General features: G+C 36.7%; 1 protein-coding gene across 1 annotated transcript; it reads right to left on the bottom strand.

Moving 5' to 3' along the window:
• Positions 1-21,647: 21,647 nt before the first annotated feature.
• Positions 21,648-25,572, bottom strand: LOC131653115 (probable NADH dehydrogenase [ubiquinone] 1 alpha subcomplex subunit 5, mitochondrial). The gene is made up of 2 exons (XM_058923165.1): positions 25,175-25,572; positions 21,648-22,101 (listed from the first exon to the last, which is right to left on the bottom strand). The coding sequence occupies exons 1-2, from the start codon at positions 25,485-25,487 to the stop codon at positions 21,860-21,862; spliced, it is 555 nt and encodes a 184-aa protein (XP_058779148.1). The 5' UTR covers positions 25,488-25,572; the 3' UTR covers positions 21,648-21,859.
• Between the last annotated feature and the right edge of the window lie 2,349 nt (positions 25,573-27,921).

The following is a 27,921-nucleotide window of genomic DNA, read 5'->3' as shown; positions in this document are numbered from 1 at the left end:
CTACTCATTCTCACACTCATATACTTTTTATTCATTGATTGACTTGGCCAGTGTTAACCATGCAGGTCCATCCCGCCTTGTTGTATCGAAAGCACGCTCCACAGCATTCAAGTCCTAGTTCATTTTATCACCAACTATTTCTGGTTCCTAAACAGAATACAAACAACATAATAACACTCCATTTCATCTCATTCCATCAATTCAAACAAAGCCTTAGATGATTTACTACACACGTTGGTTATGATCAAATTGACGATTAAATTATAAATAACTTGTTGAAATAACAACTTTTGTATATTACATTATTTATAAATTTGAATTTTTCTATAAAAATGCAAATCTAGAAACAAAATAATCTTAGATAATAATACGTAGACGTTGAATTTTTTATTCTCCATTGTGTGCACACACAATTGTCTGCGGGAACCCACGTCTGAATTTTGTGAAATTCCACGAGAAACCACTATTTTTTACCATAATTCGGTAAGCTCTGGTCTCCTCATCTCCTCGTTTAAATCTCTAATGGAACTCTTAAAACAATTGCAACATCGAGAGCTACTCAATTAGCTATTCAAGATAACACCAATGTTGTGGTCGCTGCAACCGTCAATATTCCTGATCTCGCTAGGGGGACTCTACTACCTCATAGAGGTTAAGGACGATCCTAACTTGGTGACTTTTCCTCCCAGTTCTACACCACAAGATCCAGTCCCTCTGACGATTGAACAACGCATTTTCCAAGTTCTTTCAATTTTTCAATCTTTCGATCAACCACTTCAAAGCAAACTTTTTTCGCAACCGCTAATTCCCAAACAAGATATATTTTAGAGCCTTCAATAGATGCAATCCAATTTTGGCATGTAATGGGCGAACAATCTGCTCAACCATGTCAACAACTTAGTGCAACAATTGAATTCACACATGTTAGTTGAAAGGGTACTTAAAATCGAATAAAATTTGCAATTTGATCCTCCTATGGATCATTCTAAGCACAGAGAGGCCTCTCGCGATAATATATGAGTTGAGCCAGAACCAATACTTATAAGTTCCTTCTCCCTACGTAGAGATGACCTTGGATCCACAACCCGTATTTAAAGTCGATAAAACTGCACCTCGCCACACAAGTATGAGGGAGGATGAGGCAATCACACTCCACCATAGATTCGTCGTCACTGTCATTTGTTGTCGCGTTACTCCTTAAGAGAGGAAATGTATGGTACCGAAAAATCTCTTAAGAAACCTTCTAAATTGGACAACTATGATGGCTCAGGAAACCTAGACGAGCATATCGAGCATGTAGATACTAGACTCGATTACTACCATGCATGGGGGTTGTGAAATGCAAATTGTTTGTGTTAACCCTCAAAAGAGTCATGATGATATGGTTCAAAACCCTTCTGAATAAAAGCGTAAACTCATGGAGGGAACTTTACGGCTCTTTCGCCACCCAATTCATTTCTTGAAAGGGCTAACCCACTATGATAGTTGTACTCATTGGAATTCAAAAGAAGAAGAAATATACCTTATGGGAATACATTGATTCATTCAACAAAGTAGTAGTGGAAGTGGGGAGAATGAATGATGGATTAAAATGTTGGATATTTAAAAAGGGACTACGACTGAACTATATGTTCCGCTATAAGTTAGGGCTAGAAAGGCATGTAGCTTAAATAATCTTTTTGAAGGATAGAAAAACACTTAGAAAGGGGGGGTTTGAATAAGTGTAGCTTTAAAAACTTGACCGATAAAAATAAATTGCACAGTTATTTTTATCCTGGTTCGTTGTTAACTAAACTACTCCAGTCCACCCCCGCAGAGATGATTTACCTCAACTGAGGATTTAATCCACTAATCGCACGGATTACAATGGTTCTCCACTTAGTCAGCAACTAAGTCTTCCAGAGTCTTCTGATCACACACTGATCACTCCAGGAACAACTGCTTAGATACCCTCTAAGACTTTCTAGAGTATTCTGATCCACACGATCACTCTAGTTACAACCTGCTTAGATAACCTCTAAGACTTCCTAGAGTATTCTGATCCACACGATCACTCTAGTTCCTTACAACTTAATGTAATCAATTCTAAGAGTATTACAATTGCTTCTTAAAAGCTATAATCACAAACTGTGATATTTCTCTTAACGTTTAAGCTTAATCTCACTAATATATTACAACAGCAATGTAGTTAGCTTTGATGAAGATGAAGATTCTGAGCTTTGAATAGAACAGAGTTTCAGCAAGTTAATATGAGTTGTTTTGTTCAGAATCGTTAACCTTGCTTCTCATCAGAACTTCATATTTATAGGCGTTGGAGAAGATGACCGTTGAGTGCATTTAATGCTTTGCGTGTTCCGTACAGCATCGCATTTAATGTTATACGCTTTTGTCAACTACCTCGAGCCTTGTTCACGCTGTGTCTACTGACGTTGCCTTTAATAGCTTTTAACGTTCCTTTTGTCAGTCAGCGTAGCCTGCCACATGTACTTCCTTCTGATCTGATGTTTGTGAATACAACGTTTGAATATCATCAGAGTCAAACAGCTTGGTGCAAAGCATCTTCTAATCTTCTGACCTTGAAGTGCTTCTGAGCGTGATACCATCAGAACTTCAGTGCTTCTGATCTCATGTTCTTCTGATGCTTCCATAGACCCATGTTCTGATTCTGCTTCGACCATCTTCTGATGTCTTGCCAGACCATGTTCTGATGTTGCATGCTGAACCCTTTGAGACAAAGCTTCTGAGCGCTGAATTATGCATACTCTTTATATATTTCCTGAAAAGGAAATTGCATTGGATTAGAGTACCATATTATCTTAAGCAAAATTCATATTATTGTTATCATCAAAACTAAGATAATTGATCAGAACAAATCTTGTTCTAACAATCTCCCCCTTTTTGATGATGACAAAAACATATATAAATGATATGAATTTGCGATCAGAAAGAGCAGACGGCAAAAGACAAATTACACAGCTATAGCATAAGCATGTGAATATGTCTCCCCCTGAGATTAACAATCTCCCCCTGAGATAAATAATCTCCCCCTGAAATAAATACTCGAAGAACTTTAATAAAAGACTTCCCTGATTATTTCGGTAGAGACGATCACATAAGCTTCTGTCTTCAGAGAATTCATAGCTTCTGACTTCTGCTTCCATTGGACAGCTTCAGAACTTGAATTTCTTTAGATCCCTAGAACACTCATAGCTTCTGATTCCTGCTTCCATTTAGGACAGCTTTAGAACTTGAATTTCTTTGATCTTCAGAACATTCACAGCTTCTGATTTCTGCTTCCATTTAGGACAGCTTCAGAACTTGAATTTCTTTGATCTTCAGAACATTCACAGCTTCTGATTTCTGCTTCCATTTAGGACAGCTTCAGAACTTGAGTTTTCTGGATCTTTAGAACATTCACAGCTTCTGATTTCTGCTTCCCTCGGATAGCTTCAGAGCTTTGAATTTCTACCAACATCACTTCATGCTAGATTTGTATCAGAACATTGTTGAATGTACCAGAGCATCATCAGAGCATCTCTACATCCTGAAATGTTACAGAACAAAAACTAAACGACAAAAGTCAGCATGAACGAGTCAGAACATAAAATGTATATTAGAACACATGATATGTATCAGAGCCATATAGGCTAAAATAATGTATCAGAGCAAATAGAATTTTGTCAGAACAAATAGACAAATATGGATCAAATTCTATTATCAGTGCTTCTGATTCTGAAGCTTGACAGCACTCAGCTTGCTTCAGTTTCCATGAGCTTATTCTTTTTACAGAATAACGCTTCTTATGGTTTTGCTTCTTGTGTGCTTTGAAGATTCTCTTCACTTATTTATACCTGCAAAACACTTAAACCATATAGAACTTGCAGTTCTTGTTAGTGAAAGCAACTGATTAAATCAAATCATTTATCACATAATTCTCCCCCTTTTTTGTCATATCATCAAAAAACAGAAAAGATTCAGAGACAATCAAAAAGAAACACACGGAGGAAGAAGATGATTTCATTGAAGTTCAAACATCAGGTACAGAAGTACATGAAGATAAGTAAGATCAGATGCACAAAAACAGATGCAACGAAAAGAAAGAAACAACACAGACTCAATCTAAGATGGCCCTAGCCTTGACAGGATCTTGGCCAGCATCTCTTGAACCTCATTGTTGTGTCCATCTTGCCTCACCATGAAAGCTCTAAACTCAGCATTGAGTGAGCTTTGCTCATCCTGTCTCTTCTGAATTTCTTCCAGAGTCCTTGCAAGACGAGAAGATTCATCAGAAGAAGCTTCACCGCTTTCAACCACAGGAATAGCAACTTGATCTGTAGCTTCCATGGATAGATCATTTGCAGGGATTTCCTCAACAGGATCTGATTCAGCAACATGATCTTCAACATCTGCTTCTTGCATAGAAGCATCTCCATATTCTGCAGCAAGAATTTCCGAGTCTCCATTCTCAAGTGCCTGAAGAATGGCAGCTAGATTTCTGGGAGTAGAAGGACCTTCAACTTCTGGTGGGTCAACAACTTCTGGAATGACCAAGCTTGGGTCTTTCTCAGAAGGGTTTTCCCTCAGATAGTTAAAGAGAGTCTTGAAGTCTCCGAGCAGAACAGGATAATCAGGAATAAAGATAACAATATCCCTGCATGGATTTGCTTCCATTTCAGCAGCCAGTCTTAATTGTTCCATCTCATCCAAGAAGGGCTTCTCTTCCAACAGATGTCTTCCTTTGAGACTAGCAAACCAGAAGTCTTCATAATTCCTCAGAATTCCACGAGGCCGTGGGGCAGCAGCCACTAGTCTTTTCTGTACTCCCATTGCTTCTTCTTGAAACACCTTGCGAAATCTTTTCCAGATATTTCTTGTAGAAACATCATTCAGACCATTTAGGAAGGCTTCCTTCAGAAGGTCTAAGCCATTGATTACCTTATATCTGAAAAGTTCCAGGTAGGTAGAGAGTTCAGGTTCAGGCGGATTAAGGGTGAATTTGTAGTCCGGGTAGAGAGGACAAAAGGGTTTTGATTTTCTGGTAGGTAAGGGATGGGATACAGAAGGTGGAGGTGCGGTGGACGAGGAGGAGGGAATAACTGAGAGAATGATTGATGAGGATGGATTATTTGTAAAGGGAATTGGTGAGAAAGTCCTATCAGAAGGAGTTGGGGGAAGAATATTTAGAGGAGTGGGATTTAGAATGGGAGAGGAGGAGGTTGATGGAGAAGGATTTGGTAAGGTGAAGTTTATTTTTGGTTCAGATGGAGGTGATTGGAAGGATGGTTTAGGGACAGAGGGAGGTGGAGTAAAAACCTGCCTGGAGATTTGCACAGAAGAAGAAGATCTGGTTCTGCGAAAGGAATCTCTAATCCTTTTCTCCCTTCGTTCTTCAGAGTCCACCTTGTCAGGATCAAAGGTGACTCTCAACTTCTTGGCTTCCTTAGCCTCATCTTCTCGGGCTTTTCTTTTAAACCTAGCCTTTTGTTCCTTCTGATCCTTCTTCAAAAGGTCAGCCTTGGACGGAAGTACTCTGCCACGGATCCAAGCAGGATCAATATCTGATTGCTTCCTAACACAATCTTCCAGGTAAGACTTGACAACCTGATGCAGTTCTTCTTGAAACAAGGAGGCAAAACCTTCAACAGCAAGTCTTCTTGAGAGAATGTCAGGAAAGCTTGAGCACACAGAAGGTACATTTTGAATGAGTTCTAATCTGAACAAATCCACACCATTGAAAGTGGGACCTTGAACTACTCCAAGCAAATGGGATGTATTGAGTTTTCTGATGGAGTCCAGCACTTTGCTTTCAATAAGAATGTCTGAAATCATTCTTCCAAACGGAATAGTCGTTCTTGAAAGATGAGGGTACTTCGCCCTTTCCTCTTCTCTTGACTCAAAGATTGAAGTCTTCAGATTCTCAAACAGAATATGAGAAATGTTGATCTCAGTCTTTTTGCCAATGCAGAAAAGAGTGTGCTTGTGATCTGGACTGATGTAAGAAGAGGAGAGCATCCTTTTTCTATGGTGAAGAGAACCCAGAATAATCTCAGCCCATACTCTATAAAATGGCCTCAAGGTGCCTGTGTTATTCGAGTCAATCCCAGAAGACTGAGAGATTTGTTTTTCAACTATCGACCAATCAACAGATGCATGTCGAAAACCAGACCAACCTTCTTCATCATTCAGATTGTATAGCTTCCTGATCAGTTTTTCAGAGATAACCACTTCATGCCCTAGCACGAATGAAATGATGGCCGTTGGGGTAACCGTTGCATGTACCCAGAAATCCTTCACAAGATCAGGATAAATTGGACCAACCAATCTATTAAGGTACTTGGACCATCCTTGCTCAAGGATTCTTGCATCACACTTAAAGCCATTCGCTTTAAGATTGTTTAAGTCCACAGCAGTTTCACATAAAACCTCCAAGTCCTTCGTGGGTATCAAGCAAGTTTTCAAAGGAGCATATTCATAATTTCGTAGAAGGATTTGTGAAGAAGTAAGTTTTTCTTTTGAGGAAGATGAACAAGAGGAAGAGTTCATGATGATTATGCCGTAAGATCAGAACAAAGACTAGGGTTTGAAAAAAAAACAGATGCAGCGAAAAGAAGATGTAGAACAAAATAGAGAGAAAGAGAAAAAAAAATGAAGTTGAAGCGGGCTATTTAAAAGATTTGAAAATAATTAAATCATTTTGCATTAAATGAGAAATGACATTAGGAGAGATAGCATGGTAAATGAAATGATTTAATACAGTTACCTAGGTCGGCGTCTTTTCAACTGCACGCTTCGTACTGACCGTAGAGACACGTGTTCATCATCAGATAATAGATGACAGGTGTGAAATATTCAATAAGCTTTACGCCTTCTGATTCCGATCACTGCTTCTGAATTGATCAAGTTACTCTTCTGGAAACACTCCTTCTGAAGTGTGCTGATGTAAATCTGAATGATCTTCTGATCCATTATTTCTGATATACACAGCTTCTGGAGATTCACTTCTTTGTTCTGCAGCTTCTGATAAGACAAAACTGTATCTGCAGAAATTCTTAAGCTGCTTTGTTTCATCGGAACCAAGTTTATCATCAAACCAGATATTGATTGATTCTTCTACAATCAATGTTTCAATATTGTATATTCTGTAGCATTTAGAGCATTCAGAATAATCAAGAACGAAACACCATTGCTTTAGAAACAAACAAAACAGATGGTTCCAAGACTAATAAACTTTCTTTTCTGATCTCCTACGAACATAGTTTCTTCAACAGATTTAAGTACCAGAACTTGGAAGACAGTCCTTCTTCCCTTCAAGTGTTGAGACCAACTTGAGTCCAGGTGACATGACATGTTGACTTTTATCTTCTTTGTCGCCAAGAGAATCTGCAAAAGAAATAGTCTTTTTCTTTGGTACCCACATCTTCTTGGGTCCTTTCTTGTTAGTTCTCCTCAAGTTCTGATTGAACTTAGGTTTAACATTGTAAGCAGAAGGAGGAACAGCATGATAATTCTTAATATGAGTTTCATGATATTTCCTAGGTTGTGTCACATGCTTTTTGGTGTGTGTTATGTGAAAACTTTGAGCATGTGAAGTGTGCCTAATATCATGGGAGTGGCCATACTTGAACTGGTCATACAATGGCTTGTATGTGATTTTCATTTCATCAACAGGTTCAAGTTTGTATGGGGTTTCACCCTCAAAACCAATGCCGACTCTTTTGTTTCCAGACACAGCATATATCATAGAAGCTAGCTGACTTCTGCCAATACTTCTAGATAAGAACTTCCTGAAACTTAAATCATATTCTTTCAGAATATGGTTTAGACTAGGAGTGGATTTTTCTGAATCAGAAGGAGATCCAACATTATTGGATAATTTTAAAAGTTTTTCTTTTAATTCAGAATTCTCCAACTCAAGCTTCTTTGTTTCAAATTCAAATAGCTTTTTCAGCTTTTTGTATTTGAGACTAATCTGAGACTTGAATTCCAGAAGTTCTGTTAGACTGGAAACTAACTCATCTCTAGTTAGTTCAGAAAATACCTCTTCAGAATCTGATTCTGATGTAGATTCTGATCCGTCATCCTCTGTCGCCATCAGCGCACAATTAGCCTGCTCATCTTCAGAGTCTGAATCATCTTCTGACTCATCCCAGGTTGCCATAAGACCTTTCTTCTTATGAAACTTCTTCTTGGGATTTTCCTTCTGAAGTTTTGGACATTCATTCTTGAAGTGTCCAGGCTCATTGCATTCATAGCACATGACCTTCTTCTTGTCAAATCTTTTGTCATCAGAAGATTCTCCACGTTCAAATTTCTTTGAACTTCTGACGCCTCTGAACTTCCTTTGCTTGTTCTTCCAGAGTTGATTTAGCCTTCTGGAGATCAAGGACAGTTCATCTTCTTCTTCAGATTCTGATTCTTCAGGATCTTCTTCTCTAGCCTGAAAAGCGTTAGTGCATTTCTTGATATTGGATTTTAATGCAATAGACTTACCTTTCTTTTGAGGCTCGTTTGCATCCAGTTCAATTTCATGACTCCTCAGGGCACTGATCAGCTCTTCCAAAGAGACTTCATTTAGATTCTTCGCAATCTTAAATGCAGTCACCATAGGACCCCATCTTCTGGGTAAGCTTCTGATGATCTTCTTTACGTGATCAGCCTTGGTGTATCCCTTGTCAAGAACTCTCAATCCAGCAGTAAGAGTTTGAAATCTTGAAAACATCTTTTCAATGTCTTCATCATCCTCCATCTTGAAGGCTTCATACTTCTGGATTAAAGCAAGAGCTTTAGTCTCCTTGACTTGAGCATTTCCTTCATGAGTCATTTTCAAGGACTCATATATGTCATAGGCCGTTTCCCTGTTAGATATCTTCTCATACTCAGCATGAGAGATAGCATTCAGCAAAACAGTTCTGCATTTATGATGATTCCTGAAAAGCTTCTTCTGATCATCGCTCATTTCTTGCCTTGTCAGCTTTACGCCACTGGCATTTACCGGATGTTTGTAACCATCCATCAGAAGATCCCATAGATCACCATCTAGACCAAGAAAGTAACTTTCCAGTTTATCTTTCCAGTATTCAAAGTTTTCACCATCAAATACCGGCGGTCTAGTATAACCATTGTTACCGTTGTGTTGCTCAGCAGAGCCAGATGTAGATGTAGACTTTGCAGTTTCATCAGCCATCTTTTACTGAAGCGTTTTTCTCTTCCTGAATCTTTTCTAAACACGGTTAAGTGCTTGCACCTTAGAACCGGCGCTCTGATGCCAATTGAAGGATAGAAAAACACTTAGAAAGGGGGGGTTTGAATAAGTGTAGCTTTAAAAACTTGACCGATAAAAATAAATTGCACAGTTATTTTTATCCTGGTTCGTTGTTAACTAAACTACTCCAGTCCACCCCCGCAGAGATGATTTACCTCAACTGAGGATTTAATCCACTAATCGCACGGATTACAATGGTTCTCCACTTAGTCAGCAACTAAGTCTTCCAGAGACTTCTGATCACACACTGATCACTCCAGGAACAACTGCTTAGATACCCTCTAAGACTTTCTAGAGTATTCTGATCCACACGATCACTCTAGTTACAACCTGCTTAGATAACCTCTAAGACTTCCTAGAGTATTCTGATCCACACGATCACTCTAGTTCCTTACAACTTAATGTAATCAATTCTAAGAGTATTACAATTGCTTCTTAAAAGCTATAATCACAAACTGTGATATTTCTCTTAACGTTTAAGCTTAATCTCACTAATATATTACAACAGCAATGTAGTTAGCTTTGATGAAGATGAAGATTCTGAGCTTTGAATAGAACAGAGTTTCAGCAAGTTAATATGAGTTGTTTTGTTCAGAATCGTTAACCTTGCTTCTCATCAGAACTTCATATTTATAGGCGTTGGAGAAGATGACCGTTGAGTGCATTTAATGCTTTGCGTGTTCCGTACAGCATCGCATTTAATGTTATACGCTTTTGTCAACTACCTCGAGCCTTGTTCACGCTGTGTCTACTGACGTTGCCTTTAATAGCTTTTAACGTTCCTTTTGTCAGTCAGCGTAGCCTGCCACATGTACTTCCTTCTGATCTGATGTTTGTGAATACAACGTTTGAATATCATCAGAGTCAAACAGCTTGGTGCAAAGCATCTTCTAATCTTCTGACCTTGAAGTGCTTCTGAGCGTGATACCATCAGAACTTCAGTGCTTCTGATCTCATGTTCTTCTGATGCTTCCATAGACCCATGTTCTGATTCTGCTTCGACCATCTTCTGATGTCTTGCCAGACCATGTTCTGATGTTGCATGCTCAACCCTTTGAGACAAAGCTTCTGAGCGCTGAATTATGCATACTCTTTATATATTTCCTGAAAAGGAAATTGCATTGGATTAGAGTACCATATTATCTTAAGCAAAATTCATATTATTGTTATCATCAAAACTAAGATAATTGATCAGAACAAATCTTGTTCTAACACTTTTAACTAGGGTCATCCCTACATAAATTAAGAGGAAAAACACTTGTTCGAAGAGGTGGAAAATGTCGAGGAGATGGACACCTAGAAAATGACTGTGGGCCAGAGAGAGACAATAATTTTTGCCTAGACGATGGGGATAGGGGATTGTGTAACACCCCATATTTTCTAATTTTAATTTAATCGGAAATTAAATTATTATTTGGAATTATTCGGTATTTTGTGGAATTATTTGGAAAGAATTATGAGATGGTGTTGAAGCGGTAAAGCGGCAAGCAAAAAGTAATAGGTATTATTTATTACCGGGTGATATAGGTTATATCGTATCGTAGTCCACAGAGATTGGTTGAGAAAAACTGCCGTTCGACTATCTCGCGTTCTAAGTTTCATGATTTGGGTGCGGAAAGTAAATGCGGGAAAAGTAAATAAAAGCAGATAAACAATCTCAATAGTCTAAGAGAAATAGTTATGGAATTGCATTTCGTTCTACCCGTCGAATACTTAAATCTGAAGATCTATCGCTCGACACTCACAATACGCATCAACATCACCGGGCATCACTCGAGATGCCACATCGGTGTCCATGTCTGCAACACCGACGAAAGCTCAACCGTACTATTCACATCAGCGATTTCTCCACCGACACAAACAACACGGAGGCATTAGACTCGATACCCACTATGATTGTTAGTCCTAAATCCATGTCTGCAACCCAGAAACTAACAGTTATCATTCCTAATCAAGATTTATGGTGTCCATATCTGCAACAACACAAATCCAGAGCATTTAAGCAAAAAGATCAAGAACAACAACAATGATGATTTGTAAAGCGAATATATAAACGATCCCAAGATCCACAAATATACATACAATAAGAGTAGAAACATACATACAACACCCACCATTGGAATGAAACAAAGGGAAGAGAGAAGATGAACCGGAAAGATCTCACCGGTACAATGAAATCGAGACAGATCCATGATCAATCCACATGATGTCGCACCCAATGGTGTTTCCTATGCCTCTAAACTATCAAAATTGGACCAGAGCCACTCCATGGGGGAAATGGATGATAAAAAAACCTAAAAAAATGTGATTTTACAACATATATGCAAAACTGAAAATCGCAGACCGCGCTAAGCGCGCCCACCGCGCTAAGCGGGCTGCCCTTTATTTTTGCTAAACCGCCAGAGCGCGCTTAGCGCCAAAAACTCGCGCTAAGCGCCCAACTTTCTGCCAGTCTTGGTCTTCAAAATCTCCAGACCGCGCTAAGCGCCACAAGAGCGCGCTAAGCGGGCTCAACAGAACAACAACTTTTATTTCATTAAAAACGCGTTCGCCACCGTGTCTTCGACACTTTATTCCTCGAAGCTCCGAACACGCATAAATACCTACAAAAAGACATCAAAACTATCAAACGGTATATATTTACACGAAAATGTAACAAAACACAAACGATACAAATATACACAAAAACGGGGAATTATTCAAACGGTATTAACAAAAAGTATCGATAAGTGCCACTATTTACAAACACAAAATAACTACATTTTGGCACTTAACAACTCTCCCCAACTTGAATTTTGTTTGTCCTCAAACAAGGCCAAACACTCAAATCGCAAAAGTAAAAATCAAAGAATCAAGAATCAACAAGATTTGGAAAAACGAAACAATTGTACTGTTCAAACAAAAATGTACCAACAAAGTAAATACTTACCACAATCCTACAACGACAACATGAAAATGAAACGGATCCTAAGTACAAAATTCATACAAAACATTCTAAAACAAAACAAGCTCAATCACGAATCACGCCTAGCAAAAATTCACCGGTAGATGAAAAACACCGAAAGGCGAGGACTTTGACACACACCCGACAATCTTGCAAACAATAGACAAAATTATGCATTCATCCAAAAATAGTATAAAAAATGCAACGGCACGAATCACAAGGGCTTTAAAGGTTGTAATGTGGCTCGGTTAACAAACAAGCGATAAGTCCTAAAGCTAATCGAAACAAAAACTTGCCTAAACCTAAGGGAGTAGTTACTTCCACAAAGTTCCAAACAAAGGAATTTCAATCAAACTTTCTTTTTCATCACATGTTTCACACCAAACCCAATACTTATTAGCACAATCTTATTCCCAACTCTTTTTGTTATTTTCTTTTTCCAATTTTTTTTCTTTTTTCTTTCTTTTTCTTTTCTTTCTTTTTCACAATTTTTTTTTCTTTTTTTCTTTTCACAACCTCACACCAACCACAATATAAGTAAGCAAACATCCTCTCCCCAACTTGAATCCAACCATAACATAAAGTGAATACTCCCTACTTTCTAAGGCAAGGTAAAAATCCAACTAAACATCATAGATGAGGGTTCAAGAAAAACGATAATCAAAATCCATCAAAAAGGTGAACTATGTCTCAAGTTCAAAAACAAAATGGACAATGACAAATTAGGTGCAAAGGGGTTACGAATGGTCACACACTCACAAGGTGAATTGACATTTGGCTATGGTAGTTGTGCTCAAAATCAAACAAGTGCCTTGATCACTTTCGTGCATTCACAAAATCAACACAAACGAAAGATTAAACATAATAATATCCAGTTAAAACAAGAAATGTCAGTCACTCGCATATGTACACAATGGAAAGCCACCTCACATTTATGGTAAAAGGGGAAACTAATGTGATTCAAGTCATGAGCAAGTTATGCAAAAAGAATGAATAATATGAAAATTGTACAAATGAAAAGTCTCCTAAACATGTTATGCTATAGAAAGCGATAAACGAGTACCTTGCTATGTACAAATTCGAACAATCATTACCGCACAATTGGCATGTTGAATCAATCAAAATTGAAGAATTACCAAATGCGACTTCAAGTAATCGGGCCAAAATTTGAATCTAAACAACAACAAAAGAATTAACACATATTACTAATAATTACTACACTATAAGGCTTTGGTGGAAGTGGGAAAAAGGCGAGCCGAGTGAACCATTAAAAAGAGTTCATTGGACAAAACTCCCAGGCCGCGCTAAGCGCGGTGAGCGCGCTAAGCGTGCTACACCAGAAAATGAAAAACCAATGCAGCAAAACATAAACTAAGAGCAACCTCCACTAATCACCTACACAACTCATTTACAGAAAAACAGAAAAATAAAACCGTTGGGGTGCGTCCCAACAAGCGCTCGTTTTACGTCGTTAGCTCGACGCCTTTTATTGTTTCGCGAATGGTAAGAAACTTCCTCGCGGTACGCCAATGCTTTCGCCTCAAACGCAACCTAAAGGAAACATCCTGCCCAAACACTTAACAAACGAATCAAAAGCAAAAGTTTATACAAGTATGTGTAAAAACACCAATATACAAGGAATGGTGAAATGGACTAAACAAGTTGAAAATTGAAGATATGTAATTTAAGAGCTAATCCGAGTTCAACTTGTTTAGTAAGTTCACCAAACAAAACGAAACAAGTATAACTATACAAGTATACATCTATGTACAAAATATACGATATACACATATTTACGAAACTTAAAACACAAAACCATCGCAATGCGATTAATCTCAAAACCAATCCCCGGCAACGGCGCCATTTTGTTGAAGCGGTAAAGCGGCAAGCAAAAAGTAATAGGTATTATTTATTACCGGGTGATATAGGTTATATCGTATCGTAGTCCACAGAGATTGGTTGAGAAAAACTGCCGTTCGACTATCTCGCGTTCTAAGTTTCATGATTTGGGTGCGGAAAGTAAATGCGGGAAAAGTAAATAAAAGCAGATAAACAATCTCAATAGTCTAAGAGAAATAGTTATGGAATTGCATTTCGTTCTACCCGTCGAATACTTAAATCTGAAGATCTATCGCTCGACACTCACAATACGCATCAACATCACCGGGCATCACTCGAGATGCCACATCGGTGTCCATGTCTGCAACACCGACGAAAGCTCAACCGTACTATTCACATCAGCGATTTCTCCACCGACACAAACAACACGGAGGCATTAGACTCGATACCCACTACGATTGTTAGTCCTAAATCCATGTCTGCAACCCAGAAACTAACAGTTATCATTCCTAATCAAGATCTATGGTGTCCATATCTGCAACAACACAAATCCAGAGCATTTAAGCAAAAAGATCAAGAACAACAACAATGATGATTTGTAAAGCGAATATATAAATGATCCCAAGATCCACAAATATACATACAATAAGAGTAGAAACATACATACAACACCCACCATTGGAATGAAACAAAGGGAAGAGAGAAGATGAACCGGAAAGATCTCACCGGTACAATGAAATCGAGACAGATCCATGATCAATCCACATGATGTCGCACCCAATGGTGTTTCCTATGCCTCTAAACTATCAAAATTGGACCAGAGCCACTCCATGGGGGAAATGGATGATAAAAAAACCTAAAAAACTGTGATTTTACAACATATATGCAAAACTGAAAATCGCAGACCGCGCTAAGCGCGCCCACCGCGCTAAGCGGGCTGCCCTTTATTTTTGCTAAACCGCCAGAGCGCGCTTAGCGCCAAAAACTCGCGCTAAGCGCCCAACTTTCTGCCAGTCTTGGTCTTCAAAATCTCCAGACCGCGCTAAGCGCCACAAGAGCGCGCTAAGCGGGCTCAACAGAACAGCAACTTTTATTTCATTAAAAACGCGTTCGCCACCGTGTCTTCGACACTTTATTCCTCGAAGCTCCGAACACGCATAAATACCTACAAAAAGACATCAAAACTATCAAACGGTATATATTTACACGAAAATGTAACAAAACACAAACGATACAAATATACACAAAAACGGGGAATTATTCAAACGGTATTAACAAAAAGTATCGATAAGTGCCACTATTTACAAACACAAAATAACTACATTTTGGCACTTAACAGATGGGCTATTGGGCCAAGCCTGGTGTTAGTAAAGAGGGGGTGCTATGTTAGTAAGCCATTTTCTAAAATTATAATATATTTTCATAAAATAAGAAAAAGAAGGAAATTGGAAAATAGAAGAGGAAAACCTAAGAGGAAGAAGGAGAGAGCTCATGGACAAAGACCTATTTTCGTATTCATGGTGCAGCCTTCACAAAACGAGTCATAACTCTCTGCTCGTGGCCCCAGGTAATTCTTGAAGATTCGGATTCTACACGAAATTTCCTTCGATTTGATATATTAATTCGTGTCAGGGAAGTTCGTGATGAGGGAGATAAGCGAGTTTGAAGATTGGAGACTCTTGCTGAATTTGAGGAAAGAGGGCTTACGGGTTTGATGGGGAAGAAGGGGAAAAGTCCAGATTCTTGGCTAAGGTAAGGGGGGACTCTTCCGATTAACATCTATTATCGGGTTATGGATAATAGGACTGATATAGGTATATTATTTCATGTCAATTGAGTCGAATGATAGAGTTTGGGTTTTGGGATGTTTGTTGATAATTATCTGTTTTTGATTAATCTCATGAATTTGGTGTTGTATGATGCTTAATGATGCATAATATATGTTATATGTGTGTATGATATATGTTGTTTGGCTGTTTTGTGGTGTTTGATCAACTTGAATCGATTTGGTCGAGGTTGAGGAATTTGGGATTCAGGTTTGTATGCTGTCGTTTGCGATTGGGATCTCTGACCTGGTCAGTTCGCGCCGCGTCCAATTGTTGGCGCCGCGAACTGCTTGGCAGAAAGCTTAAGGAAAATTATTTCACTCAGTTTGCGCCGCGTCCCTTGTTGGCGCCGCGAAGGCGTCGTTTCCTGGCAGCGCGTCGCGAACAATGTGTGGCGCCGCGTGCTACTAATAATTTTTTAAAAGTTTAAAGATGCATAACTTTCAAACCGTTTGCCTGTTTTAAGTGCCGTTTCGAGAAGGATGAAGCTTATGAAATATTCTTTGTGTTATAATGATGAAATGAGCAGTAGCTCGAATTTATTTTTAAACCATAATTTGCTTGTTTTGATGAATGATGTGTTGTGGACATATATGATGAGATATGACGATACATGCTATGTTTAAAACATGAGTTATGTGATGATTTGTTTGATTGTATTATGAAGCTTATGAGACATTCTATGCAATGATATGAGTATGATGTGAATATTTTGTTTGTTTGATGGATGATATATTGTGCATATATGTGATGAGATGCGATAATATATGTTATGTTTGAAGCAATAATCATGTGATGATTTATTGGTTGTAAGATGACGATGATTGAATAGTATTTGAATGATGTTAACATATGTAAACATGCTTGATGAAGATGATGATGATGATGGTTTGAGTATTGGATGATGTTACTCATAAACTTGACGAGGATATAAGTATGTTTCATATATGTTTGCATTCATTCATAATCATATGTTTGAGGGCTGAATCCGAATGATGTGTGAATTCAGTGAAGGGCATAATTCCCATTGTGTGGAATTTGTGTTGGCAGGGCCGTATCTTGATGATGTTGGATCGGTCGATGGGTTAATCCCATTGATGATGTTGGTACCACATGCATAGTGTCAGTTGCATTCATATGCATGATTTTTATAACATAATTGGATGTTTTCCAGTGTTATGAATATTGATGATGTGTTGATTGTTATGATGATGAAACTTGTCTGAAATATCTGTATATGATACAATTGGGTGAATAATGTGACTATGATGTGTTATTGTTTATGACTCTATAATATTTGTTAATTGTGAATGAGACTCACCCTTACTGTTGATATTTCAGATTGGCGAGTAGCGGCTTTTGGCTCGGTGAGGATAGCTCATAGGCCAGTTTGTTTAAGTATAGAGTCGGTGTCATGCTCTGATATTGTAACACTGGGGAACGCTAGTTTAAAGTCTATGATGTTACACTATTCTGTTGTTATTGTATTAATTTTGTGGGATATTGCATAGATGATGTTATGCTTATTCGTATGATGAATATTCCGTTGTGTAGAAACATGATTTTATTGAATTGATGATTGTTCACTAGTGAAGCCTGACAAGTGAGTTATAATGAATTGTTTTATTGAATTGTGGCACCTTTGTTTTCATGTTTACTCTAAAATTTTTATTTAATTGCCGCGGGGTTTAGAAGGGTGTTACAGATTGCGCAAATACCAACTTCATGAAAGTCGGGATACGAAACTCCTATTTGGTCAAGGAAATCCCCACGAGTGAGAAAATAATATATAGATGTTTCTATGTGATTCACTGCTACAACACCAATGAATGTGTCCATTTGAAAGACCAATCGATGACTTTATGAAGAAGAAGAAGAGGCTCGTCCAGTACACCTAGGGAGTGGTCGGAAAGATGATTGAGAAATAAAGAAAAAAAAAGATCCCCTTTGCTTGGAAATGGGATTTCCTAAGAAAACTACAGAGGTTGTGGGCAGGGCCAAAGGGAAGAAGGATAGTAGTAGTGAGAAGAAAAAGAAGAACCCTTCCAAGGCCAAGGAACCCTTCCAAGGGCACCATTAAAGGAATGAAATTGAGATCAACACAGCCTCCCTTGTCAAGAAATTGGGAGAAATGACGACCAACCACCAAATAAGATAGTTGGTGGTCCCACTAGGTATGACATGAATCACTGATGATAACTGCAAGAGACAACTGCAAAGGAAGGCTGAAGACGACCAAGATATGCCACACTGAGTTACCCATATATCAATAAATTGTAACATAGTCACTTGGTTAAGTATCTCTATTCAACATATGTAAAATTTATTTTGCATTATCATGTAATATCTCTTACATGTCGATATATAAAGTTTTCAACAAATTATCTTCTTCATAACCATAAAGGGTATGCATGACTAAGGGGTGTTGTCATAAACAGTATAGATGTATGACTAAATCAATCAAACTCCTATAGTAAAGTCGCAAAGATAAGGACAATAGACCATAAATCAGGGTGGTGATAAGGGCTCACCCCCCTCCCCAAGGTCTTGGTAGTTAGTCACTCTCTAGAGCACTAAGGTAAGTCCTCACTACATCGGTCTCAAACCAAGTTCAAACTTGGGGGTAAGGAAGGGGGATTAACCCTTGGCTGGGAACAATCTTCAGAGACATCCAATAAAACTTCTAATCACGACCTCAAATGTTGGATAATTCCCATCGAAAAGAACTTGAGACTTAAGGAAGCGCAATAACAAGTAATCATAGTGGTAAGAAAATAAAGAAAAAGCAATGAAATAAAAGCAATAATGCACATATTAATTTACTCAATAGCAAGTGGTATATTGAGCGAGAGCAACTCGACAAAAAATTCTACGAGTCTGACTCAATATTAATCGACCTCCTATCCATCATCAATTGCTCAAGGAGAATATGTCCCCTTTATATTTGCACCTCGAGATAGAAAAATTCTACTCCCTTAATGCATTCTCAAAAGTGATCTACAAAATAAAATAACTATATTCCACAAACTTGGCATACTCCTTGTATAAGTCAAAATAAATCATGAAGATCATCTTGAAAGAATATTGAAGTTCCCTAGTCGTATGGGGACAAGGGTGGGCCAGAAGCAGCGACGACCATGCACCTGGGGTTGAGGTTGAGCATTCTTTGGGACCATATCCTCTCAAATAATGTAGAACTGTTAGGGGTCTTTTGTCATTTCGCTCTTTACCAAAAGTCACATCATGGGAATACCACCTCAAGGAATTGTCTTTGTTTGCACGTGACTACGAATGTGAGGCACCCCCAAAACAAGTCGATTAGGAGAAATTGCTACCTTTATCCTGGACGAGGTAGTAAAGATAAAATATTTTGGATAAATACTTGTTTGGAATTCTTACCGAAGCTGACACGTGGACAACATCTGAAAGCAAAGTGGCAACCCTAGGCATCCTCTTCATTTGAAGCAATGTTTTGTGACACTTCATCTTATCTACGAGCAAGCGATTAAGAGAGTCAAAGAAACCATTGCCAAAAATTTATTAAAGAAAGCCAAAACATTTATATGCTACTTACCAAAGAAGACACACATATCCTCTCTAGTGGCGGTCTTCACCAGCAAACGTGTCTCTATGTATTGCTTCTTTTGTTTCTTGGAATTCGCCTCAGAAGGTGTGGCACTGTCAAAAAAAGCACAAACTTCGCAAAAGTCCAACAATTTCTTCTTCAAACAGGTCTCCTCCTAAGATAGGTCAACTTGAAGATAGACATAAAGCCTATTCTCAGCAAAGAAATGACTCTTAAAGTTGTATGTCTCTGCTACGTTAAGGGGAGACTATACATGTCTTTATAATGGTTTTGTTGCTTGTCTCTTAAGATTTATTTTGATTTTAGTCTTAATCATTGAGTCTCCTCTTTAATTGCGCATCTTTGAGGATCGAGTTTTAGATTCGTATATTTTTTGCATGCATAATTCAATATGTTTATGATTGAGTATAAACAATATATTTTAAGTCAATTAATCGAGTTTTTGGAACAAGAACCATATCTAAGGTTGTTAAAGTCAGGTCACAAGTAAAATCTCAAATTGTGTAAAAAAAAAAAAGTAAAATCTCAAATCATCTTTTAAAACTTTTAAAATTGAGATTTTAGGTGTGTGATTTGAATCAAATCAAACAGAGGAGAAATATTGTAATTAGCATTTTTATTTAATTAACCGTTTGATTAAATCTAATGGTTAAAAATTGAGATTTTAGTCTTTTAATTGGACTAAAATTTAATGGTTAAAAATTTTAATTAACATTTTTACTTAATTAACTGGTTGATTAAATCTAATTTAAAAGTTAATATTGTGAAGTAAGCTAAAAACACTTACTCTTAGAGTAAGTTGATTATATATATATATATATATATATATATATATATATATATATATATATATATATATATATATATATATATATATATATATATATATATATATATATATATATATATATATATATATATATAAAAGGATCTAGAATTTAAAAAATAAAATACTCCAGTTTAATGTCTTATAAAAGGATCTTTAGACACCAACTCATGAAATGGCTTTTTTTACGTATTCTTTAATAAAGAGAGGACATTGTTTAAGAAAGGGATTTGTCCTTCCTTTGATCACAAGTATGTAACATCTAATGTTGGTATATCGTGAATAGAGTAGTATAGAAATCAGTTAATTTGAAATTTTAAATCAAATAATTTATTTTTATATATTTGTTATTGGTCAAATTTGGCAATTGTAAATAGACATGAAGTCAATGATTTTGATACAAGTTGTTAGCTGACAAAATGCTAAAAACTGATATTATGAAATTCATACTTATTTAAACTATGAATTGTTATTTAAATTTAAATTTGAAAGAGTTTAACTTCCTTGTATATATCAATTAATGTTAAATTGAATAGTTATTATTTTAAAATTTGCAAAGTAGTCTCCATTTTTTTAAAAATCTACAATTTGACTCTTAATTTTATTTTAAAAGTTGCAAATTGGTCCCTTTAAAGTTGCAACTTGGTCCCAAATTTCAAATTTTACCTCAAAATTTTAAAGTTTATAAAAATGACCACAAAAATTTAATAATAATATGGTCATGCTAATGAGTGCCTCCGAAGCACCTTTAATAATATTAAATAAAAAAAATATTTTTACAAAAATTAATATTTTAATTTCCAATACATTTTAAATGTATTGATTACACAAATTTTTTAAAAAACTTACTATTTTAATCTATTAATGTCCAAAAGACACTGTTAACATTTCCCTAATAATATAATTTTAATACTTCATCCATAAAAAAAATTTAAAAATGAGTGCATTTCTACAACACTTAAATTTTGCAGTCTCGTTGATAAGTCAAAGAATCCCTTTTAAGAATGTTAACAACACTCTCAACTACTTAGGTGATCATAAAAAATTTGTTATTCAATGCATATTAAATGAATCTGGACTATGACCTGATCTTTCAACTTTTTCAACCAAAAAATATTTGACTTTATCATCTATTAATAGATCTAACGACCTGATATGGCCTTTGATGTATAATGTCTAATGATAGCTCATTCACTTTTTATACATTAAATTTACATAAGATTAAGATATAAAGTGCAAACATTCAAAAGGATCAATCAATCTTACAACTTACACAGGTCACCTGTTGATGAAGAACATGAACAAAATGCCAATTGCTGTTTTAATCAATAAATAAATAAAACATATGATATTTAAAATGCTGATTTATTCAACAGATAGTTCATTATGGAAGCTCTTAATATCAAAAATCATGTCAAGCATAGAGTACAATGATATTTCTTGTTATTTCAAACCTTTGAAGTTGTTTTGGAGCAGAGGATTTGTCCCTGAAACTACTTAACACAACCAGTTTAGTTTAATAATGCAATTAAAGGGAAAACACGTTGAAATGGAGAATTCAAAGCATTGCTGAGGTTCAAGGCTTTGGCTTTGAGGGTTCTTCACTAGAGCTGGCACCAGCACCATCTTTTACTGATTTAGATACAAGAGCCTCAAGCTTTTCTGTCATTCCTGGTTGAGACATAAGTGCCTCTAACGTATCTCGAAATTCCTTAGGGAGAGGAAGAGGTCGGTGTTGAGGAACGTGCTTTGGAATTGGTGCATCATTTTCAACCATCTCAATTTCGTGATCATCAGGGATACCCCAAGGATCCCATTCTGCATCCAATCCAATATTATAATATATAGGTCAAAGAAATAACATTTTCCTTATCAATTTATGCAAAAACTTTCCACCATAATAATGATAGTAAGAGATGCAACTTAATTTTTGCAATGCAGTAAGAAAAATCCACATAGAACAAATTGAAAAATGAGAACAAAGAACCAAAAAAATTAAGAGACTCGGATAAAGTCGTAGTAGAGAACTAGGGAGACTTGCAAAAGCAAAGAAGGTCAGCGACTATTAGAACTAAAAGGAAAAGAACAAATAGGAACTCTTATATATAAGGGTTTAGGGGTTCATTCACTGAAAAATTGTCTTTGAAATGGGTTTGCTATCTGGATGCAGTTGTGGTTCAAAGCGGCGGGAATAGGTTGCTCAAAGGGTATATGACTTGAAGTATGGGAAAATGGCTTTTAACTTGGTGGGTGATTGGTTTTTTATTTCCTTTCAGTGTTTATTAGTATATGGGTTTTAAACTCTCAATAGATTGTTTTCTCATTCCAAAAAGGTAATGTGCGAAGGTTAAGTCATGAATATGTTGGTTACAAAGGTGAATAGATCCTATGTAGTGATTTTGATAGTCGGTCTTGGATATGTATTGTGTCTGGGATTCGACACTATCTAAGGCACACAATGACATTGAACACGACACTACAATGTCGTACATACAGGTATTAATTTGAGAAAATAGAAATGAGTAAATGTAAAGAAAGACATGTGCCCCTGTCATTCTAGTATCGAACACGTCTTCAACTTAAAGTGAGGGTTCCACATAGACTTTCATCACAAATATTTCATAATTTTCAAATGATAGTGACACCAAATAACAAGTAAACAAAGGGTTCCACATAGACTTTCATCACAAATATTTCATAATTTTCAAATGATAGTGTCAGTGACACCAAATAACAAGTAAACAAATACAAAAAATTTTAAAAATTCAGGAAAATACAAATTTGCATTTGCCTTTTTCCTAATCTTGATTCACACAAACTCTACAAAGGTAAAAAATACACAAATGTGAAACAAAATGCCTACAAATCCATCACACCACGGGAATGAACAACATACATCAGTGAAACATTTAACATTGGTAAGCAAACAGTCAGCACCAAAAGGGTGAGATTTTCTGGCCTAGTATTGTTGATTTCAATGCATAGGGAATAAATAGGCATCTAAGGAGTTGCCAAATACTATAATTTTTTTTATCTACTTTATCAGAGAGTGGTCATTCTGTACCAGGCGATTCTCAAAAAATGTTTCAATTCATTGATCAAGAAATGTGATAGAGAACAAACACAAAGGTACTATGTACTCCTAATAGATCTTAATCTTAGACCAGTCGATAATACAGAAGAGACACAATATGAACATCACAATAAGATTGAACAAATTCTTTTTTTTTGGTTTATCACCACTGGTTTAGTCCGGTTCGGGAGTCAGTTCTAGCATCAAGTGGTTTCAGCCCCCTCCCGATCGCAGTTGCGGGGGATCGAACTGTGATTATCACTACCAAGTCCAACGCCAATCACCATTGAACCAACTAACGATTGGTAAGATTGAACAAATTCTAAACAGCACAACATTGAATACTACATCAAGAACCCCATCTTTCCCCCAAATAAATATGCCATTTTTTCACCATCACCAATTTCCCCCACATTTTCCCCAAATTCACAAATAGCTCCCATTGCCTACCATTTGTCATTCATTATAGTTCTCTTTCACATTAAAAAACATACAAACAGCATCTCAAAACCTAGAAAGACAAAATAACCAAAACACACAGCATAAAGAAACCTATAAATTAAAACAACAAATAACTACTACCACCACTACAACCAAAATGAAGTCATCTAAAATCAATAAATTTAGCTTCATCAAGTGACAAGTGTTGATATATCAACCACTTAGAATAATTGATTATTTCATCAACAACTGATCTGACTAACTATACACTGAAACAAATTATTCTAGTTGGTTGGTTGATAAAAAATCAATTATTACAATTTTTAAATAAAATATTCATGTTTACCCTCAATAAAAACACTAATCAATGGAAAAAAAAAAAAACAAAATCTAGAAAATGCAACAAATAAAAAAAAATTACAGACAATATAATTTCAAATTTTCTTCAACGCAAACATTGAAAATGAAAGAAAAGGCCGCAAGAATAGGCTGTTCGAAGGGTATATGACTTGAAGCATAGGTTAATGGCATTGACTTTGGTGGTTAACCATTAATTTAGATTTTTATTCAGTTGCAGATTGCAAGAAATAGCAATTTGATCAAATTACACCACACTAAAGTGCTGTATCATTGCTATAGAAGCTCTAAAGTGACTTTGGATGTAGTCTTGCTGCAAGGGTGGGCGTGTATTGTTTCAGGGACTTGAGGGTATCTCTAGGGGTCTGGGTTTATGTACCTTCTATGCACCGACACAATCACAAACATTAAACAGACATCCACAATAATTTTAGAAAATTGAACTTATTGAACATAATCACATATCCCCCGATGTTGTACCAGTCCCAGATACCGACACACATCAAACACTCTGTCACTGTTAGACTGTCGTTGCTACATTAACGCTCACAAATATTTCATATTTTTTAATGAGCGTAACCTGGGTTGTATTTACTATGCATGATCTGATCAGTAAACTTCTGCATATTTTAGTGCAGCAAGCTTTCCAAAGATTATTAGCATAAGTACCATTTTTTGTTACAAGGCATGGACACAAGGGATATGATATATAAGAAACAAAAGCATGGACACAAATAAGAAACAAAATACTCACAAATCCATCACACCACATAATGAACAACATCCGTGCAACAACAATTAATATTGAGCAGATTCTAAACAACACAACATTGAATACTAGCATCATGAAACCCTAATTTCCCTTAAATATATTCCCAATTTTCATTAAAAGGAATTTCCCCAAACAATTCCCAACATTTAACACACAAAGAATCAACAATAATGCAAATTCACAGCAAAATCCCAATGCATTCAAATTTTCTTCAATTTCAAAAGACAAAAGAGACAAAAAAAAAATACCAATCATATAGCCGATGAGTTTGAGTTCATCCTGAGCCTCTTCAATGAGTTCTTCAACCTGACCACAACCAAGACGACTCTCAATTTTCTCCCAATCTTCTTCCTCCTGACAAACCTTAAGCCTGTGATTGGTAAAGCTTTCAACAGCTTTACGATAGCCTTCATCTTCTGGAACCTTCTGGATCTCGTTGAGTGTCTTACTGTAAAGACCTATTAGAACCTCTCTTGCGTTCGGAACAACGTCTAGTCCGACGATCCCTGTTGTTTGCTTTATCCTCGCCATCAATGGCCGCGCCACCGCACGGAGAAACATCTTCGATCGGTTTCTGTTTTTCTCTCTCACGCACACTTTTCTTCGCAGAAATGGAGTGTAATACTAAGATTTTGTTTTTTTTTCTTCTGTTCTTTTGGTCCGGTTTTATTGGATCTATTTGGGTCGCGTTTTGGCCCATATGTTTCACTTTTACATAAATAAATGTGACAAAGTATATTATCGAAATCGCGATAATCGTACATGTATTACGATATTATGTATTGCACTTAAGTACATCATTTTTTATAGTTTATTGTACTTCACTAATTAACTCTAGTGCATTCTAAGACCACACAATCGAACAAGTTTCACTTATTCATTTTATCTCTCATTAATTTTTTTATCTATGTGACGTTATATGTTCTCGTGACGTTGACAATAATACTAAATCATATATTTAATATAATAAATAATGAGTGGTATCTATAAACGCATAATTGTTATCCAAGTCACAAAAATGTCTGTGATGTGACAAAATTGATAATTTTTATGTGTACAATTACCTTTTTGCCCTCTGTATATATTAAATACATAAATTATAAATCTATGTGCTTGCACGTATTGTCAAGGTGATCCAAGTTAGTAAACTTTGTGGATAGCCAAAATGCGAGTCAACTGAGTAGCTGTTTAGTTTTGATGATGACAACTCCTGATATCAAATAATATCTAGTGAAGTCTTTATCTGGTGAAGATAGCTCAAGTGATCAAAGATATTTAAGATGATCCATCAAGCTGTCATCTTAAATATGTTATTGAAGATCAAGTCATCTCTTTGAAGTTAAAACTGTGGCCAAACGACATTCAAGTGAAGACTTCTATTTATAGGATCACATGTGTTTTAACCTCTTAACTCTCAAATGATGGTAATCAAGACTTAAGTTTATGTGATGAAAAACTCAAAGATAATGAAGCCAAGACTTAAGCTTTAGGCTTGTGAAAGAGAGAAAGTGTGTGAGCTCGTTTGTCCATGTCGGTCTAAGTGACCAATGTCTTGTAAAGACACAAGGGTATTTTTAGAAGAAAATTTCTTTACCCACCTCCCTATGGGGGTCACCCCCAGCGAAATCCCAAAATTACCCCTGCTTCGGAGATGCATCTCCGAAGTTTTTTTTTTTTTGAATTTTTTTTACTTCGGAAATGCATCTCCGAAAACGCCAAAAAAGTGGTGTTTTCGGAGATGCATTTCCGAAGTAAAAAAAAATTCAAAACCGTGAATATTTCGGAAGTTCATTTCTGAAAATATTGCTGCATATACAATTTTCCCTCCTTCACTATTTCATCATTTTTCTCCAAAACTTCTCCAAACCCTCTCCAAAACCCAATCAATCTCCATCCATTTTTCGTCCTAAAATCAAGTTTCAAACCGTTGATCACGTTAAAGGGAGCATAGAAAGCTACAATTTCAGGTAAACATCTCTCATTTCATCTCCTATTTCACTACATTGATTGATGAATTTTATGCTGAACCTGCGATGGTTCGGAAGTTCATTTCCGAAATATATTACCTAACAAATTTCGGAAATGAACTTCCAAAATATGCCCTGGCAGTTAAAAAAAACAGTTTTGGCCAATTTTGATAATTTTTGCATATTTTAGGTATGGTGCATCCGGACAACAATGTGCAAGACAATGACGCAGTAGTTCCGGCAGTTGTCAACGTTAATAACGATCTGGTTATCGACGTTAATCCTATGATCAATGCGGTCGATGTTCGGCAACAATTTACAAATGATCGGAGCTTCGGTAGTCGCGAACAATTGATCGATTGGGTTCGGAACGAAGCTAGTAAACTTGGATTTGGTATTGTTATTTTAAGGTCCGACAATGGAAATAGTAGGCGGAATGCTTTCGTTGTTTTGAATTGGGAACGGGGTGGGAGTTATGTACAATCAAACCGGGTTCTAAAACACGAAGACACGGGATCGAGAAAGTGTGGGTGTCCATTTAAGTTGTGCGCGACTCGGAGGGTTGATGATTTGTGGCGTTTAACCGTAATTTGTGGAATTCATAATCATGCCTTGGAGGCCAAGTTACACGGACATCCAATGGCGTGTCGTTTGTCCCGCGAAGAGAAGAATGTGATTTCGGATTTAACGATAGTCAAAGTGGCGCCTCGCAACATACTTGCCGATTTGAAGCGTAAAAAACCGGATAGCGTTTCAAATATCAAGCAAGTTTACAATGAACGGCACAATCTCAAAGTTTTGAAAATGGGCCCTCGGTCGGAAATGCAACAATTTTTGAAACTATTGGGTGATAACAAATATGTGTCAAGCTTCCGAACGTCCGAGGACAAAGTTACGGTGCGTGATATTTTTTGGACTCATCCCAAAAGTATCAAATTATTCAACACATTTCCAACCGTTCTTATCATGGATTCGACGTACAAGACAAACAAATACAGGCTTCCTCTTCTAGAGATAGTGGGTGTGAC

Source organism: Vicia villosa, linkage group LG2 (genome assembly GCF_029867415.1).
Source record: "Vicia villosa cultivar HV-30 ecotype Madison, WI linkage group LG2, Vvil1.0, whole genome shotgun sequence".
Lineage (NCBI taxonomy): Eukaryota > Viridiplantae > Streptophyta > Magnoliopsida > Fabales > Fabaceae > Vicia > Vicia villosa.
The sequence above is the reverse complement of the archived record's forward strand: the minus strand, read 5'-3'. Positions and strand labels throughout refer to the sequence as shown.